Source organism: Camelus dromedarius, chromosome 5 (genome assembly GCF_036321535.1).
Source record: "Camelus dromedarius isolate mCamDro1 chromosome 5, mCamDro1.pat, whole genome shotgun sequence".
Classification (NCBI taxonomy): Eukaryota; Metazoa; Chordata; class Mammalia; order Artiodactyla; family Camelidae; genus Camelus; species Camelus dromedarius.
The window spans coordinates 56100326-56120226 of NC_087440.1; the positions used below are offsets into that span (position 1 = coordinate 56100326).

The window sequence follows — 19901 nt, forward strand, 5'->3', positions numbered from 1 at the left end:
TGCGCAAAAAGGAGCAATGTTTCATTAACATAGTGGGGAATAGAGTTACCATGTTGCCAAGGCTTATATTAAATGGTAGAAATAACTAGTGTGAGAGTTTTGACATTACTGAGATCATTACTCAGAACTGGGTAGTTCTGTACCTTTCAAAACAAAACAAAACAAAACATTGACGGTTATTTACCATGGTTGTTAGAGCCTGAAGGATGGGGTTGCAATGAATAACACTGAACACTTACTTTGTGCCAGGCACTGTTCCAAGTACTTTTTGTGAATTGTCATTTTAATTCTCCCAGCTACTACCTTGTGAGGTAGGTATTGTCAGTTTCTTTATTTTATAGATGACAAAACTAAGGTTAAGCTGTGTCCAGAATCACAGCTGGAAAGTAGGGGCAGTCAAGGAGAGAACCCAAGTAGGTTGACTTTAGAACATGCTCTATCAACTTGTGCTGTAAATTCTTTATTAAATCTGTCATCACATATTTAGTGATAAGGCCTACTTAAAATGTGTTGTTTTTGCCTTATTTTTATTAATGCTGTCTTCTATTTTTTCTCCCAAAATAAATATCTATTCACTTTGAGTTACCAGGCTTTTTGGGTGTTCTGACTTGTTTGGTTTGACACTAAATGGTGGTTGCTTCTAATATTTATATATTTTCCAAGTGTTGCCAGTAAAACTCGTATAATCACATCTTTGATAATTTTGTTTATATGTTGAATGTACTGTTCTCTTTGAATTTTGTGTTTATGGAATGTATTTTCTTACCAATAAATAGAACACATCTCAAAACCAACATAAAGCATGTATTCTTCTTCCTGATAAGTCTTAAATTATACTCCATAAATCTATCACATGTGGCCTTGCCAAAAATTATTTTGCGTTGCTTGATACACATAGTTGATTTATGGGCAGGAGTGCTACTGGTCCTTTAGAGGAAAGCGTAGGAATCTAGCCTTCACTTCTGTTTGGTATTTTGGGAAAAATAAATTTGCTTCTATGTGTTTATATATTTTTAAGATACTGTCTTGAACATACTTGATGTATGACAGTATAATTGTGTAATTAATATAAAAAGTGTAGTACAGAGGGAGCTGGGTTTTGTAAAGATGAAGCATCTGCTGACAGCTCTGAGCTTGCCACCCATTTGTGACCCAAATGGAAAAGCTGTGGTTCTCAAATTTGCATGTACTTGAGAGTTGCCTGGGGAGCTTAGGCCCGATGCCAGAGGGTTTAGCATAGGGAGGTTTGTGGTATGGTCAAGGAATCTTCTTTTTTTAAAGGCATCCAGGTAATTCTGATGCAGGTTGTAGTAGGACTTACATCGGAGGAATCCCTCTTATAAAGAGTTGGGGGAAAGCCAGGACCCAGGAGGCTCTTTTTTTTTTTTTTCAACTATTTTCTTTTTATCATACTCAATTTTAAGAGTAGTGTCTCCCTTTAGCTTTTTATCAAGGATACATTCATAGACTTTGAATAGTAGCATTTTTTCTATTTAGATTTTAGTTGAACATTTGACACATGTTGGTGATAGAGGTTTGTCACATTCAGATTCATCTTTCTGCCAACAGAACTCCAGCAAAGAATAGCAGCACATTGACTTTTCAATGGTAAAAAGAAGTTAGAGAAAATAGGATGTTTTTCGTAATGTTAAATGTAATTCTAAATACATTTTAAATGGAGGAGAATGAATAGTGACCTCGCAAATTTGAACTTAACTGCTTCATCGTATCTACAGAAATACAAGAACAAAAAACTGATTAAAACCGTTTGGGATGGAAGACGTGATAGCAAACCCATTCTAGAGTAAAACTATAAAACAGTTTTGGTAACAGTAGTTACAAAGGAAACAGTTATTTTAAACATTTTTAAACCATAAATAATTTATATAAGCTACAAAAAGTACCTTTGGCTTGTAAGATGTTCTTGAATATCTGCAGAAAACTTTAAAGATGTCCTTCAGTAAGTGACTTAACTAAGCAGCATCTGTCTTTGGTGCCTTTGCGGGATTTCCATGGAGCAAGCGGTCATTCATCCTGAGAAGGGGCCATCTAAGTAGCAAGGATGACAACGTGATGGGTCTTTTCATCAACCTCCATGTGCAGGTTTTGAATGAGATTCTCTGTGTGGCAAGAGGAGGGAGAGGCGCTGATGTCTTGACAGTACCCTGAAATGGGTAGGATAATATGTTCAACTTAGTAGAAAAGACAAATGAAAACAACTAACAGAATATAAGGCAACCTAAGTGCTAAATAGGTTCGAGCGGGTTCTATGGAGGAGGAAGAAGTGATTAATTCTGATGGGACAGGATGGGGATGGGTATGTGTAAGGAAAGGTGTCACTGAGAAGGTTAAATTGAACCAGGGCTTGAAGGACTTATGAGGAGATGCTTGGTGAGAAAATGAGAGATGAGAAGTGCAAAGAGGACTGTTTCAGAAGAACAGCGGGTAGTCAGGTGTGACTAAGCTGAGCATAGGTTTCACGGACAAAAACCTTGGAAAGGGACCTCGAAGCCATGGAGGGCTGGCATGTCATGCTGAGGAATCAACTTTGTTCAGTCCGCAGAGAGCAGCTGTGGAGGATTTTTCGACTAAGGAAACAGTCTGACCTTTGGCGGGTGGGGGTGGCAGTAGTAAGTGACTTCAGTAGGCAGACGGATTGAAGTAGAAGATTGGTCAAACTTGCTACAGCCCAGGCCAGGGAGGGGAAAGGTCTGAACTGTGGCCAGGGCAGTAGAGATAAAGAGTATTGATATCCACTGAAGGATAGAAAATGGACATTAATACATTTACCAATAGATAATAGTAAATTTCATAAATCATCAGTTAATATTGATTCTTACATTGTACTGCATTAAGTTGTATAGGGATGAGAGCACAAAGCCTGTGCTTTGTTTTAACAAATAGGCACTGAATTACTACATCACAGTTTTAGAAATAATCGCTAATGATGAGGAATTATAAAGAACTATGTAAATGATGTGATGACTTAATGGTTTGAAAAAATGTACTGTGGTAGTCAGAACTTACCAAAATCACTTGGAGTTAATAAGCATTTGGCAGTTGTTTAGAGATATCCAATATAATCAATGTAGGCAAAGTATCCAAATGCCAGTTTGGGGCAGAATGGCACATTTTATAGACTGTTCAAGTCTCTGATGTCTGCACCTTTTACATGTCACAAAGTTGCATCATTACGGACAGTTCTGTACTTAATTCTCAAGGGGTAATACAGTATTTTACACTAATGTTCTGTAAGGGTTTTTATGTATTTGCAAGTGTATACAACTTTCAAGAGGGAAGATAAGCATTTTTAAAAACTAGGATTCACCTATATTTCCACTGACCAGTTATTAAAAACTATCAGAGATAGTTTGTTCAAGAAGACCTAAGGGAGAAAATATTCTGAGACTATTTCATGCTGTTAAATCTCTACAGATTTATAGTTTTATCCAGTCAAATTAATGCAAAACCCCAATGCAAGCATTTGGATTTTGAAAACTTCGGAGGAGTGTCATTTTCTAATAGTAATTATTGGTTTTACATTATTTTTTCACAGGGGAACTGATCACAGCCGCACATGAGCTTGGAGTAAGTATTAGTTTTATTGTTTAATCAATGCTCTCATTAACAGTTTTAGGAATTAAGAAAGTTTAATTAAGCATGGAGTAAAGTAGATTAATTTATTTTCAAACCCCAGTTTTTAGTAACTTATAAGTACCGTACGTGACAATTTACTTTAAGTTTTAAATCCAATTAAACTAAATTATAAAGCAAAGCCTTTACTATATATACAGTAGCTGGCTTATTATCACCCCAAATTTTGTATAAGCTACGGAGAATGAAATAAATCGGGTTAACAGTTTTAATAAGTTTATTATTTAATAAACTTTATTATGGTGCATGATCGCTTTAGGCAAGACCTTAGGACTGTCAGCATGGTGGTAATCCGATAGCAGTGTGGTCTTTCAACTTTCTAACCAGTACGATATTTCAGAACCTGCCTTTTTTCAATAGCCTTTTAAATGACCCTAATGTACTGTGAACCCAGAGAACAAACTGCTTAAGAACTGACAATGAAATATGTCACCCTTTCTCTAGGTGACACACCATGTGATAGACGCTGTCAAATCCACTAAAGAAAATATTTATTTGTATTGGCACAAGAGGATTACAATAGAAAAACCACTATTCAAACATTTAGTCATTGTCTCTTAATCTTTATACTTGCCCGAGAAAAGGGCTACTTTTCAATTAAAGCCAGTGTGACTCTTCCTTTACCAGATGAAAATCTTCTAACTGTTGCTAATTTTCCCTTAGGTTGCCCATCCTCCTGGCTATCCTTTGTTCACTCTGGTGGCTAAACTGGCAATTATACTGTTTCCTTTTGGTTCAGTTGCCTACCGAGTCAATCTTCTGTGTGGCTTATTTGGAGCAGTAGCTGCATCACTCCTTTTTTTCACCGTTTTCAGGTAAAGTAGTTGATTAATTAAAATTAATTTTGACTAATTGGAGATGGAGTTTTCTTATGACTGAAGTACATACGTTAAAAAAAAAAGAATTTTGTTGCTTGAATGGTTTCCCTCATCACTCCTGTGATTTCACTTTCTTAATTTACAGTAATTTCATATGCATTTGACCCCTCAAATGATTACACAGTTGGTTCTGCTTCATACAATGGAGAGAGGGTGTCACCAGTTCATTATCACAATTCTCTGGTTAGGCAGAACTAATAAGGTTTGTCATTTTATGAAGATGCAGATGGGCCAGTTTAATTCAACATCATGAAGTTCATCTTTTAGTAAATGGTAAATATCATTTAATTACTCACAGTATTGCTGATGGGCAGCTGCCTGTCAGGTCCAGAGCTAATAACTAATTATATTGTATTCTAAATATGCACATGTTGTATATGTTTTGAAATGAGGCTATTAACTAAGGAAATCAGTTTGGGCTGTGGTTTTAGTAAGGTTTCAGTTTGTTCCTTTATAGCTATAGGGAAGATAGGCAAGTTAGACCCCACTTGCTTTATGATGGAAGGCTTTCCTAGTTTGGAAGCCTACCCTGCTTTTAAAAAAATGGGTCATTAGTTTGGGATATTGGTAAACTCATTTGTCTTTGTTTGGGTCCTTTAATATTAACTTAGCCTAACCTATGCCTAAACGGATTAGAGTGAAAAAATACAAATTATACTTCCTGCAAAGGGAAAACCAAGTTAAAACATTCCTTTCAAAAACTATTGCAGATTTTATTATAAAAACAAATAATTTTGTATGTAAATATCATATAATTTGAACAAACAATTTCAGATGTCATTTTTAGAGACTGATGTTTCTATTTACGCTTGTCAGATTACTGCCCTTCTACTAAATTCTTTCTAAATTGTCTTTTGATTATTTGTAGAAAGGTAAAAGTTAACATAATTATGACTAAAGCTTACTTTTAAATCTACTTGTGGAAAGCTTTCAAATTCAAATGTTTTAATTGTTGATCATTTACTGAATTTTTATCTATATCATTTAATCTGTTTTTATTTCAGTGTTACAGTTTTCAGTGATAGCCAAATCTTCAAGTACACAATGTTTAAAATAATATTTCTACTTGGACTGATTAGTATTATGAATGCTTTCTTTTCCTAAGTGATTAGAATAATCATTATTAGAATTGTTTCTTCCAATCCTTTATAATTAAGGCTCTGTTATTTCCGTTCAGAGAAAAACTCATCTTTTTTCATTTTCAAGTATCTAGGTTGAAATTTAGAACTTACCTGTTCTGTATTAAATGTATGAGTCACTAATTTTCACAAGGCATTTAAGACAAAGATATTTTAAAGAAAACTAATACTTGTATTTATTTTGCTAGTTCATCTGTATTTTAGATTATTTCTACAACGTATGCATATATTTAAATGCTGTAGTTCTTATACATAGCTCTTAAGTAAAGTGATTTGTTTTCTAAAACTTTTCCATGTTTTTCAGTATATTAATTGTTGGTGCCCTTCCACGTAAAAACCACTGTAAAAATCAAATATAAAAATCTTTATCTTTTCAGAATCCAAATAGTTTGCATCCAGCAATTTTCCTTTAAGTTGTCCGCATTTTAAAATAGCTTTTTATTAATTATGCTTGATTATAATGGGCTTTAGATTAGCACACAAGCCAGTGACTCTTTTCTTTTAACATACAGTCTTAGTGATAAATACATGTACTTGCTGACATATGTTTTAAATAAAAAACTCTTAATACGTCTAAACTGGATATTTGCGTGGTTTTAGGAATCTGGGACTCTGGAAAAGTTGCTTTCTTTCCAGAAAGGGACTTGATAGCATTATCTCTTACATGCATTTTAATATGGAAATACATCATTATTTTGAACACAAATAATTGACAAGGTACATGTCCTTTGGGAACAACCTAGTTCAAGTGGCAAATCTGTTTTGTCAAACAATAGCCACCCTTCAGGAAAGAGCAAGCCATCTCTATGGTAATAGGACTAACAGTAGCCTATTGATCGAGTGGAAGAAGACATTATACAATGTCAGCTGGCTTGTTACAATTTCATTTGTCGTATGACCTGAACTTAACCTTTAAAACCTTTCTTCTGTGAATATAAACCCAACAGCAGGATGCGGTTTTTGTGCAGCCATTACAGTGACAGCTTTTTCCCAGTCCCCGTGTACAGTAAATGTATTCCTTTACAGGTGGACTCCCTCACCAGAACTCGTTTAGGAGACATTTCACCATTTTATTCATTTACCAGCCAAGTCATCACTCCATTTTGTTGTTGAATATTGAAGGGTTTTTATCCAGGAAACAGTTGTATTCTTTCTTCCCTCCCATCACTTAAGAGAACATTACTGTACATCGAGGATTAGTGCTGACTGGTGTGCCGGAAATTAATTCTTTTAACGGGTTTAGGTTTTTTTCAGGTAATTGTTCACATGGCATTCACTATATTTAGCTCTTGGGGTGGACATAAAGACCTTCTGTACCTTTTAAACAAAGATTGTATTTCAAAAGCAAATTTCTGTTTAAATATGTTGATGTAAAAAGCTCCATTTTTTTCAGTAAACATGACTTAGATTGAAAGAACAATTTATTCGTTGCTTCCAATTACTATGTAATTTTTGCTTTTCTTGCATCTTTCTCCTGCTTTTAAAAGCCTTTAAGATGTCATTAACACTGTATTTTTTGTCAGTCTTTCCTAATGGTTGGCAAGAACTCTTTTCTGTTTGCTTTGCTCTGATGTAGAAAGCATATGAGTAAAACTGCACATTGAAAGCTGTGTCACTGTAGTTTATTAAATTAAAAATAGTAAGAATGTGGCAGTTGTTTCTACATGTATTTATTTGAGTATTGTCCCCTTCAGGGGTATTCTAAAGCATGCATTATGTTAAGGGAGTTTAATACATTTCGTTTATAGGAAACAGTGTTTGTTTTATTAATGTTGTACATCTGTGCATTTAAGACTGGAACTGAGATTTTCTCTTTTAAGGCCATTAAAGTAAATGATTTTGCAGTTTGATAGGATGATATTTAAAGTGTCTTATTTGAAATTCACAAATATTAATATAAAATTTTTAAAGTCATAGGTACTGTAAATCACTAATATGAACATCATTTCGCATTACTTAGTACTTGAATTTCAGACTTATTTTCTAGGAAACATCAAGCTAGGTCCTATATACTTAGTAAGGAAGGAGTACTGAAATCACTGCATTAACATCACTGTGCTTACATGGTGTCACTGAAAGGGAATGCAGTCTATTGATAGCATCATATAAAAATTCTTTACCTAGGGGAACATTTAAATCGCTTATGATCTCAGGTGAGGTTATATCTGTATCGTGTGTATGTCAGTAGTTATGGGGCAGGGAATATATTCACAACAGGCTTGAGAGTCAGCATAGGCTTTTCAAACTAAACTATTAAGGGCCAAATGGAACTAGAGAAGAATTCATTTAGCAATATTTGTTGCACACTCATGAATCAAAAGTAAAATTCTTATAATCAAAATTCAGTGCTTATTTTAAAGAAAGACAAAGTCACTAATTATTAAATAAGCAGTTTTTCAAGTATTTTTCCTAAACGGCACTGTTAGGAAACTTGCATTAAAAAACTTTCTAACACCATTAACATTGTACAATAAGTCAGATCTCAATGTCAAGCAGGTTCCCTGGAATATACGACTATTAATAATAATTAAAAGTATCTTGAAACTATGCCTGCTTACTGCAAAGAACTTACAGCCAATTTCAGTAAAATTTAAATATCTCCTGGTAGATTATTTTGTGCCAGTATTTTATTTATGGGGCATTTTATTTTTTATAAGTTATACATTTCTAAACATTCTGCCGCTGCTAAAGATTAATTTGATGAAACTTTTGGAACAGGAATACTTGAGTCTGAACACTGTGTCTGCTATTCTTAGAGCCTCAGCTAAGATTCCATTCAATAAAGAACTGAAAATTAAAATGCCATACCTTAGAGAATGTAGAATCTCCTGCTTAAGGGACATTTGGATTTTCCAGCTCAAAGAGTATTTTAGATTATTGCCAGAGAGAATAATGCGAAGCTCTCCCTAATTTCAGAGGTAACTATGCCTAAGTAACAAATAGTCACCAAGTTTTTGTAGTTGAAGAAGAATGGAAAGTACTGGAGCATTAATTTCCATTCAGGAGAATATCTGGCTTGATCCCTAGTTAATTGATCATATATTTCTCTCATACTTGTATTAAAATTGCATTGACTCAGACGGGTTAAGCATATTAAGAGCTCAGTTCATTTGCATTTTCTTATAAGCAGAGGGACATATTAGGCTCAAATAGTGGCACTTCATTTCGAAGGGGAAAAAAAAGCAGGGCAAAAACTCTTTTTTTAAGACTGTAGAGTCTTTTCTGACAGCTAGTCAGAGTTAGAATTAGTTCAAGGAAATGTTAATAATGCACTGCCTGGACTAATCCCTTTGATATCACCAGGTATCCTCCTGTTCATGGGTTAATTGCTTTAAAAGCGAAGGCAATATTCTGAGCGGTGGGCCGCTTCACCTTTTCACAGCTGTTACCATTGAGTGACAACTAAATCCCATGTGTAAGATGAGGAAGAGCTCAATCTCCAATTGGGAGAAAATTTATGTAAACCACAATCCCTTCAGAATGTGCGGAAGTCATAGACTTTCTTGATTTACTCTGCTTTTCCCAGAAAGCTCTATTGTTCACTTTCCTAAGTCCCATCAACCCTTTGTAGCAGAATATCACAGCGGCAGCAGATAGCTTGAAATATATAAATGCTATCATAGCTCTGATTAATAGCAGTGCTTATGAGTCAAGTCTGATAACAGTGCAGCTCTCCACTCAATTTCAGATACTGCTAATGGAATCTGTCTTCTCCAATTGTAATATGAGAAGGCCTAATTTGCCATGGAGCTTGGAGCTGTCACCAGTAGGGGATTGTGGGGTCAGATGGGAGCTGCCAGGTTTTTGCCCTGCAGCTTGTATCTCTCACTTTGAATAGAGCAGCCCCCTGCCTGCCAGTTAGCTGATAGGCCGCCGTGGGGTTTATGCCACTGTATACAATGGGAAAGGGCTACATAGGCTGACTTTATAATTGTGAAGCTAGCTCATATTTCCACAGCTACTGTGCTGCATAATTTCTAATAAGTGGTTTTAACAAATGTCAGATTATGAAAAGTTTCCTCAATTACAAAAACTTATAAAACATTTAAATTGCTAAATCTGTTTCCTGCGGAGATTTTGCCACTGGAACTAGTCATCAGTCATTATGGATATAATAATAAATGCATATATTTCTTAAAGTTACAAATAAAATTACAAATCATAACTCATACAGATTTGCTGCTTTAAAAAGCCATAAAAAATAGAAAACAGTCTTAACGAATTCAAATATTAAGATATACTCCATAATTTTGCATAATAAGACTACTTTATATTAAATCTCTATTGTTTAGTAAGTTGGTTAGTGTTACTGATGAAAGTAGTTTAATCCCCTCATTCTGTTGATTTTAGTTATTTGGATCTTTTAAGTTTACTTCATTACCTTTAGTATCTTAACATTTTAAAAATTAAGCAGCATCTTCTAAGTTTTCAGTTAAAAAGGACTTTGAGAATAATATGCTGGAATAGGCTTTGAACCAGTTTCAGTTTTGCTGTTGAAATACAAAATACACTATCGAGATTGAGTGATAAGCTAATCTTGAGGCCTTGTGTGTTTTTAAACATTTCAAGCAAAACTGACAAAAATCTGTAATTTGGGAGTTATTTTAAGCGAGGTTGTGCCTTAAGAAGATATTGCCTCCCGTTGTGCAAGTTATTTGGAAAACTATGGAAACTTGGTAAAATGTAAAGCAAATGATGGTGATTCCTTTAATGCTCCATTCAGCGTTTTTATTTTAGATATTCAGATATAAGTTGATGAGTTAAAATGAACTGTGCTAAGCCTTGAATAGCTTCGTCATCTATTGGTTAGTGCATACATTTAAATTCTAATGGAAATTGTGTGATTATATTTTATTTAGGAAATTATTCGTAATCTTACTCCCTTCATTTAACTTGTGCTTTTTTCCTTTTTGAAGGCTTTTCCATTTTCTCCCTAATTTTAGTTAGTGGCTTTAAATCAAGAATGATACTTTGTACTTTTCCTTTCAGTGTACTGTTAGTTGATATTTACGTAGCTGAAAATTCAGGGTAGAACGGTTTTTTTCTTTTTGGTAGAATCCCATGAAATAGAACAGGCCTTGGTAGGATTTTACCTGGAGTGAAAGTAAATTTTTATAAAATATGGGGAAAGGAGCTTATTTGCAAGTTTATTAAAGATGGAAATATTTCACATTGTTTTAGGTGCAGTGGTGGTGGCTTCGGAGATAGAACTTTAATATATTACTATGTCCTAAATTACTGATTTATGTTCATTAGATCTAAGCTTGAAAATGACAAGAAAAGATTTAGATTCTACTGCTTTCCGCATGCCCACTGACTATAATTTGCCCACAGAGTACTTGGCACATATTAGATGCTCAAGACATGTTTGTTGAGTATTGAGTGAACTGCCACTGGATGAGAGAGGTTTGACTGAAAACTGAAACTGAAAACCTTCTTCTCAGTGGCTCAGCTTCCCAGTTTGATCATCTCTGGGTACACTGAAGAGAGGAATATATGGGTGTTGACTTTGTGAATGGGAGCAAGAAGGTAACATTTATGTAATCTTCATGAACAAGACCCAAAAGATAAGAACTTGGGAGGATGGGGGTGGTAGATTTGCCATTCATGGTATCCTGCTTTGCCATATTTCGTCTTTGTGACCCATTGCCTTTTTTTAAGTCGTCAATATGGGTTGACACTAATAGTACTTTATTTCACAAACATGCTCAGATGCTGCATTTGGCCTTTCTACTTGATTCTACTTACTTCAAGTAGGAGTTTTCAATATAGAAGGAGGGTAGTGTTCCCTCCATGTTGGGTTCTTTGCATACAAGTAACACTGAAGACAAATACATTCATGAATTTTATGAGGCACGTCAAATGTGTGCTCTGAAAGAATTTCAGGTTTCTGTTATTTGCCTTTTGATTGAGGGTTAGACAAACATGTGACTACACATGAAAATCAAATACCGTGTAGCAGAAAGAAAAATATACCTTATCATCAATAGCAAACTTGTGTCAATGGTGCAAATTGTAACCTCCTGGTTTATCCATTGTGTCAACAGATGAATAGTATTCCATCAGTGAGAAAACTACTGCACAGTCAGTACCTTTCTTAGGAATCTTCTCTGGGTCTCATAGAAGTCTGAGCCTCACATTTTTAGGATGCTCTTAAAAGCATCACATATTCCTTACCCTAGCGGAAAATTTCCAGCACTTGCATTTTCTGGATGAAATTTTACATACTTGACTACCTTTCCCATACTCTCTCTTATACTCCTGGTATGTCTTTCTTCATTGACTGACCACTGTGCTCTCCTGGAATGTGAACTATGTGGTTTTAGTTTTAGCCTGAATAAAAAGCAATTAGGAGTTTATTTACTGCAAATGTACTGCAAAATATATTTTATATATAACATTTATATAATATATGTATTTATATAAAATAAAACATACTTCAATGACATTTAGATTATTAGCTATTTTGGATCATCTTATCATTACCTTGTTCTGTTAGTGTGAGACCTTGAAAATTAAGCATGACTCTAATAGTGTAAAAGCATGGTTTTGATTGTTAGTATCGACATGCGACTGTCTTTTGCAATACAGGGGTTGTGTTATTAAAATTTCATGGTGGTGGTGTATGAAGTGTGTGTGCTTCATGTAGCCTCACAAGATGTGATCTTTCCACCAGTCAGGTTAGATTCTAAAAATATGTATTTCACTTGAAGAAATGTCTCCCTTGACCTCCTTCTATGAGGCTCTTAAGAGAATTAGATTGAGAATAGAAACATTTTTTTCTGGTATTATATTTAAATCACATAAGGTGTTCTTAAGTTAAAGTAGAAATAGTTGAGAGTATTTTGCAATTTATAAGTGAGTTTTGGTGAAAACAATTGTCACTTTATTAACAACCTCATTTGAATTTATTTTTTTCTCCAGTTAACTATTAGTGTGGTTGAAGTTGGTTCATCAATTTCTGTAGAAAAAAATACATGTTTTAATTTTAATGAGCTAATTTTAAGATGTCACCTTGGCATGTTAAGTGTAAATAAATTTAATTCCTTCATTGCTTTTTTTAAAAAAATAAAAATTATGTAAGCATATTTATTCAAAAGAATGAAGTGAAAATGGAAAGTAGGACTCCTTGATTGCCAAAGAAAACATAACGATGTTTTTGATTATGTCATTTTTCTTTGAAAAAAAAATCATCGGACTTAGTCTCCAGGTAGATGACAACTGTTTCGTCTTATTTGAGAGGTACTTAACGTTTATACTCCATCTGTGCATTTCACTTTATGGATGATACCAAACGGCTTGTTTTGTGGGCTCAGGACAACAATTTCCTTTAAAACTCATGTTTAAATCACAATATCAAATTAGATATTCCTTCCATGTATTTTTAAAAGAAATATTGCTTAGCCAGAAATTTAGACTACCAATTCATTTACTAGTATTTATGCACAGTGTTTCACTCTACGTACAAAATCTAACTCTGCCAAAAAAAATTACAAATATATGTTGTATACTTCTCAAAAAAAAAAAAATTTGAGAGTGTAGAGTGTGAGGGAGGTTAGAATTATTCCCCAAAAGAGTTAGATTACAACTAACTTGTCTAATAACCCACTTTGGGGAGCCCTTCATTGAGGGGGATCATAATTAATCAAACTCATTAGGCAACAAAGGCCCCGGCAATCAAAACAGATGATGGATTATTCGGAGGCTTTAGGAATTCAGTAGATTCAGAGGATTCATAGAACTCATACCTTTTTTAAAAGCTGATAGACAGATAATAACAGTGCTTGCTACTCATCTCATTTGCTTAGCAAGTTTAAGACCAGTTTCACCTTCAGACATATTTGTCAGTGTGATTTTTGCAGCATCACTTAGATAAGTCTTTTGCACATCTGATGTCTTTTTCTATCTCAAATTCTCATTGGCTTATTGATATGAAAGGTTCATCTATATTTGGTTTGGAAAGATAGAAAATGGAAACTTTGAGGTATTTTGTTTGAAATTTCACAAAAGTTTGAGAAAATGTAATGGACTTCCCTTACACATCAGTGTGCTTTTGTTTTTGTCTTGGAAGGAGTTTATTAGGTTTACTTATTTAATTTATTTACTTTTTAATGGAGGTACTGGGGATTGAACCCAGGACCTCGTGCATGCTAAGCATGCACTTTGCCACTGAGCTATACCCTCCCCTCCTCTTTACACATCAGTGTGTTAAAGGCAGTATGAGTAACTGAACCTTCTGTATTTTATTTCCCTTTGAAATATTTATGTTATAGACAGGGAATAAATCAAGTAATATGAAAAAAAGCTTTTTAAATAAATTATTATTTCTATGCTCTTGCCAAAAGAATATGTTTAAACACTTGACCTAAAGAACGATGACGTAATTATTCCTTAGTTTCTGAAAGACACATCCATATGGACATTACTTTATTTCTAAAAATCAGTGTAACAAAATCAAAGTGAATCCTTTAATTTTTCCCTTAATCTCACTTGTTCCTAAAACATCACTTCTATAACAGTAAAGGACAGCAATGATAAAGGACACGGTTCTTAAATGAAAAAAATTTCCCCCGATACCAAAACATCTTTTCTTTCCATTTTTTGCAATGAAAAAAATGTCTAAATAATAGCATAAGTAATTTTATAAAGCATTATTTGGAAATGATTGTACTTAGGTTGAGGTAATTAGAAACCATTGCTATTTGGATATTTGAAGAGCATTAAAAGCTCATGATGAAGTATGTCTGAAATTAAGTTAGGTTTTGGAAACATTTAGTTTTCAAAAAATCAAATAGCTTTTCTAGGGACACACACATATATGTAAAGTGAAATATACTTTTAATTTTAAAAATGTGCTAATATGCTGACATGGCTGTCTAGTGGTATCAGTAGTCCAAAAATAATTCTATTGGCTTTGAAATACTTTATGTAGAGGGTTTTAAGTTCCTCAAATCTGGTTTCCTTACTATGTTTTAATTAGGGTACAATTAAAATATTCTATTCTTCAGAATTGTATTTACTTAGAAATACCAAAAAAAAAAAAAGAAACCCTACCTATTCAGTACTCATTTAATACATTTAATTTAATGAGAATCTGGAGAAGGGGCAACTATCCTCGTCTTAGTGAAAGTGCTTTAGGGAAAACTTCTTGGAAAAGTAATGCCTGTGCTGAGTTGTAAACCAGTAGGAGTGGCCAAGTGAAGGCGAAACAGTGTTCCAGATACAAGGAACCCAGAGGTGGAGGAGAAACAGCTTGTAAGCACAGAGACTGACAAGGCATTTAGTGTTGGTGGAACACAGTTCCAGGTGGGTTATATCAAAAATGAAGCAACAGATGGGCTGAGACCAGATCATGAAAATCTTTGTCATGATGGGGAGCTTGTAATATGTTTTACAATTAGAAAGGAATCACTGAAGGGTTGGAGGCAGGAAAGTACAAGATCAGATATGTTTTCAATCCCGCACTCTGGTGGTGGTGATGGAGCTGGGACTGGAGACAGGCAGCGCACAAGCTGTTGTACTGGTGTGAGCTGAAGTAGGGCGATGGTGGCCTGTATGGAGAGAGGAGCATGAGTTTTAAAGATGTTGATGAAGTAAAATCAGCATGACATGATACGTATGACAGGGAGAGGATTTCCGATGACTTTCTAGGTCTCTTAGGTAACTAGATGAGGTAGATAGTAGATCTCACTAAGACGGAGAAGACGGGAGCAGGAATTATTCTAGGGAAGAGGATGAGAAATTAACTTGCACAGCCTGAGTTCTGATGGGACATCCAGAGTTGGAGTGACTTTGTGGTAAGGGCACAACAGTAAGTTGGGGATAACACAGGTTGGAAACCAAGGGAGAGGCAGTGCTAGAGACGGGTTTGGTTTCTTTAGTTGGGAGCTGGCAGGTGAACAGTTGAGATTGTGAATAAAAGTCACCCAGGCAAAGCAGAGTGAGAACAGTTTCCTGAGAATGAAACCTTGGGAAACACTTTAAAGGAGTTGAGTGCAAGAAGAGGAGCCATTTGGAGAAAACACAGAAAGCAGAGCCAGAGCCATAGAAGGAAAACCAGAGGATGTGAGATCCAGACCTCAGGTCAGTAGAGCATGGCTGGGAGAGTGTCGGCACAGCAGAAAGGTCCCCGCAGCGTATCCTGTTTGGCAGTTAGATGGTCACTGGGGACCCAGCGAGAGCAGTTTCAGTCCAGTGCTAGAGTAAGAACAGAGGGCGGAGGCCGCAAGTGTGGACAGTGTGAGGCCAGTCCTGAGCCTCACCGGTACCCAGAAACTTGCCTTCATGAAAGCATCCTCAACATCAGCTTGCTCTTGAGTCATTTATCTCTGTCTCAGTCAGGAGAAAGGAAGCATGCTCAGATTACGCAATAGACCTTGAACAGTATGAGACTGCCTGCCTACAGAGTGTGAACTGGAGACCTTCTCCAGAGTCTTCAGAAACTCCTCATCTTCATTGGTGCTGACATCATCCTTTGACCTGTCAGCCGGTCCCAGACTCGGCTGCTTGTGTACCCTCATGGAGGGGTCACATCTCCTAGGTAGCCTGCACGTGATGTTGTGGCACTGGGCCACACATCTGTCTTCCTACATTGTGCTCACCCGGCAGGCTTAATGTATGGTGTACTGCTTGTCTTTCGGGACAAATGCTTAATTTTAATGACTCTCTTATGATTTTTGAGAACAGATTTTCCATCACAGGCTCCTTTCAACAGTAGGGTCCAGTTTTGCTTTCCTTCAGTAGTTTGCTGTTCCCTTTCCCAGCCCATTTCCCACTCCCTGCCTGACTTGAGCTTTCAGTTCGCACCTTTCCTCAATGCCCCCTCCACTTGTCTTCCTTCCATTTAATTGAGACCTCGATCCTTTAGCTTGTCCTTTCACCTCCTCCGTCAGCCCCCTGCTGACTATACTTCCTTCCCCATCCAGTGTAGACCCTGTGGTTCATTACTTAGTAACCTCTCCCTCTTGTCCTTCAGTCCTACCTACCTAACCCCAACCCCGGCCAGCCTTCCCAGACCCAGCTTACGCTGCGGCAGACCTTTCCACGGCCCCACAAACCGAGGCTGCCGCCCGGTGTCCACAACCCCTGCATCTTTAACAGAGCGTTTATTGCTGCCTACAAGGCCTTGTTCTGTATCCCTCCGCAGCTTGAGGAGTTTTCCCACAACAGATGTTTCAGATTATCTCTGCTTTTCTTAATCCACTGGTTGGTGCATGTGACATAGTCAGTAAATGTTGATTGATTCCGAATCTTAGCATAAAGCAAACTTTTAAAGACAGTGTGTTCAAACATGTGAGTTTTAAGGGACATTCACAGTTTGATTTCTAAAAGGCTGTTGGAATCAAAGTAATTCTTACAGGCTTAGCCTATATACATAATTTTATGGAAAACATAAATATTAAAACAATGAGACCTCCAAAATGTTTTATATACTTTGTATAGTTGTACACATAACTTTCTGTTCTTAGGCATGCTACTGTCTCTTCTGTGTTCCACAAAGCTCAGCATTTATTTTCAGAATTTCCTCACATGGTTTTTCTTGAAAATTTAATAGAAATAATAAAGAGGGAAGGCAGGTTGTTTTAGTCAGGATTCTTGGTTGCAAGCAATTGACTTTGGCTGTGTTTAGCAGGAAAGAAACATATTGAAAATAAGTTGGGCAGAACCCCACAACTCAATAATAAAGTGACAAATAACCCAATTTTTAAAAAATGGGTGAAGGATCTGAATAGACATTTCCCCAACAAAGATATACAAATGGCCAATAAGCACTTGAAAAGATGTTCAGCATCACCAGTCAGTAGGGAAATGCAAATCAAAATCTCAGTGAGAAACCAATTCACACCTACTAGGGTGGCTGGAATTAAAAAGTTAGATAACAGGTTGTTCACCAGGTTGTGGAGAAATTGGAGCCCTCATCCCCTGCTGGCAGGAGTGTAAAATTGTGAAGTCACTTTGGAAAACAGTCTAGGAGTTCCTCAAACAATTAAACAGGGTTGCCATAGGATTCAGCAGTTCCATTCGTAGGTATGTACCCAAGAGAAGTGAAAACACATGTCCACAAAAAAGCTTGTACACAAATATTTATAGAAGCACTATTCATAGTAGCCAAAAGGTGGACACAATCCAGATGTCCATCAGTGGAAGAATGAATAAGCAAAATGTGGTATATCCCTACAGTAGAGCATTACTTTAGCCATAAAAAGGAATGAAATACTGATGCATACTACCAGTTGGATGAACCTTGAAAACATTGTACTAAAAGAAGCCAGTCACAGAAGTCCACATATATGATTCCACTTATATGAAAGCCCAGAAGAGGGAAATTCACAGACAGAAAGTAGATTAGTGGTTGCTTAAACCTGGCCATGAGATTAGGGTTGGGGACAGCTAGGGAGACAGTTAAAGGGGATAGGGTTTCTTTTTTGAGGTGTTGAAAATGTTACAACATTGACTGTGGTGATGGTTGCATGTATCTGTAAATATACTAAAAACCTTTAATTATACACTTTAAATGGGTAAATTGTATACTATATGAATTATATCTCAATACAGCTATTATTTACAAAAGGAAACATTCAAATCTAGAACTGGAAAAAAAAAAAAGGAAAGGAAGTTGGAGAGCTAGCAGAATTTCTAGGAGGGCTGGATTACCAGGCTCTGAGCCTGAAATGTTCAGAGTCCTTGGCAGTGTGAGCTAGTGAAACCACCGCTGCTCCCATCTCTGGGCACCAGACCCTCCCGGCTGACACCACCCACACTGACCTGCATTCTGAACATTGCCCATGAAAAGGCTGCCTTCGTCGTCTGTGGAAATGATGCACAGATCCCAACAGCCATGTCTGAGTCTGTCTCCATCCCTGCTTCTTTGCCTCATGAATTTCTAGTTCAAAGAATGGAGCAGGTGATTCTGACAGGTCATATGTCCATGCTCTAGCTGCAAGGGAGGCCAGAAAAGTATCTCTTTATTTTCGGTGTGTATCGTAAGAGGGGGCTGTGCTCATAAACTGTGTATCTCTTAAGCAGAGGAAGGGATTTTAGATGTTGAGCAGCAAAACCAAAACGAAGAGAAAAAAGATCCACTACCCTTTTGTCTTCAGTTCATATTCCTGTAGACTGAGCTGATTTCTAAGCAAGTTCATTTGAGATGCTAAAAAGATCAAGATTATAGGTTTGATATCCATTACTGGTTTATAATCAGTTACCTTCTCTTCTATAACCTTACTCAGCAGTTTCACAAACTATTTCTCTGATACCAAGAAAAATCAGGTGAAAGAGTATATGGATTATTCATTGTAAAACCATCCTGACCTTGGCAGAGCGGTGGTTTGGGGCAGAAGTGAGGGTGGGGAAAATTCAGATTATAGACTTTACTGATGCAGGATTAGTCTTCAATAAAATGCTAATGTATATAACTATCTCTAATAGTTTAAGATGACTGGATAAATTTTATCATTAAAGTTGATCATTTTACCTTACTCTCTTCAATTTCCAAAACCTTATGAAATATTTGAAAAGGCAGTTAACATAGTGCATAATTCCAATAATTAATGTCAATAATGCAGACACTTCAGAATGTCTTCCTGAGCATAATAATGTGTTAAAAATCATTGTAGATTAGTGAATTTTGAGTTTTCTTCCTGAGGATTTGTACATTTCAGGACTTTTCTTCTCAGTTCTTTTTAATTAACTGTTTGGTGGTTTTAAACTTTGACTAATTGGCCCTTCAAAAAAAGAAGTTAAAACCAGCCTTGAGAGGTTTGAGTACAATTGAAGTTGGTAATGTGTTGTTTTGGTAAAACATAGAAATAAACACAATTCTAATAACTGACAATATTTTTGTTCTAGTCTTCACTGAAGGAGGTACATATTTAACTAAATAAAAGTACAACGTATCATTAATATGGAATAAATTATTTGATTTTAAACTAAAATAACCATCTTTTACCCCATAATGTTATGTCACTAAATAATTCCAATCCTATTTCTGCCACTTACTTACCATAGGACCTTGGAAAAATTACTTGGCCTCCCTGGGCCTCAGTTTCTTCACTTGAAAAAAGGAGACAAATCACATCAACTCATAGGGTTATTGTGAAAATTAAATGAATTAATATAAGGAAAGCACTTAGAACAATACCTGAAACACAGCTGGCAAAAAACTCAATAAATGTTAGGAAATTATCTCTGTAATATATTGATTTATTTTTTAATTTTTATTTTGACATAA

At 35.8% G+C, this 19901-nt stretch overlaps 1 protein-coding gene across 3 annotated transcripts in view; it reads left to right on the forward strand.

The window, feature by feature from the left end:
- TMEM260 (transmembrane protein 260) overlaps positions 1-19901 on the forward strand; it is a 58211-nt gene that overhangs the window by 1606 nt on the left and 36704 nt on the right. For all 3 annotated transcript variants that reach the window (XM_010982962.3, XM_031453770.2, XM_031453771.2), the window contains exons 2-3: positions 3557-3588; positions 4318-4469. In XM_010982962.3, coding sequence (XP_010981264.2) covers positions 3557-3588; positions 4318-4469 — 184 coding nt within the window. The remainder of the gene's footprint in view (positions 1-3556; positions 3589-4317; positions 4470-19901) is intronic.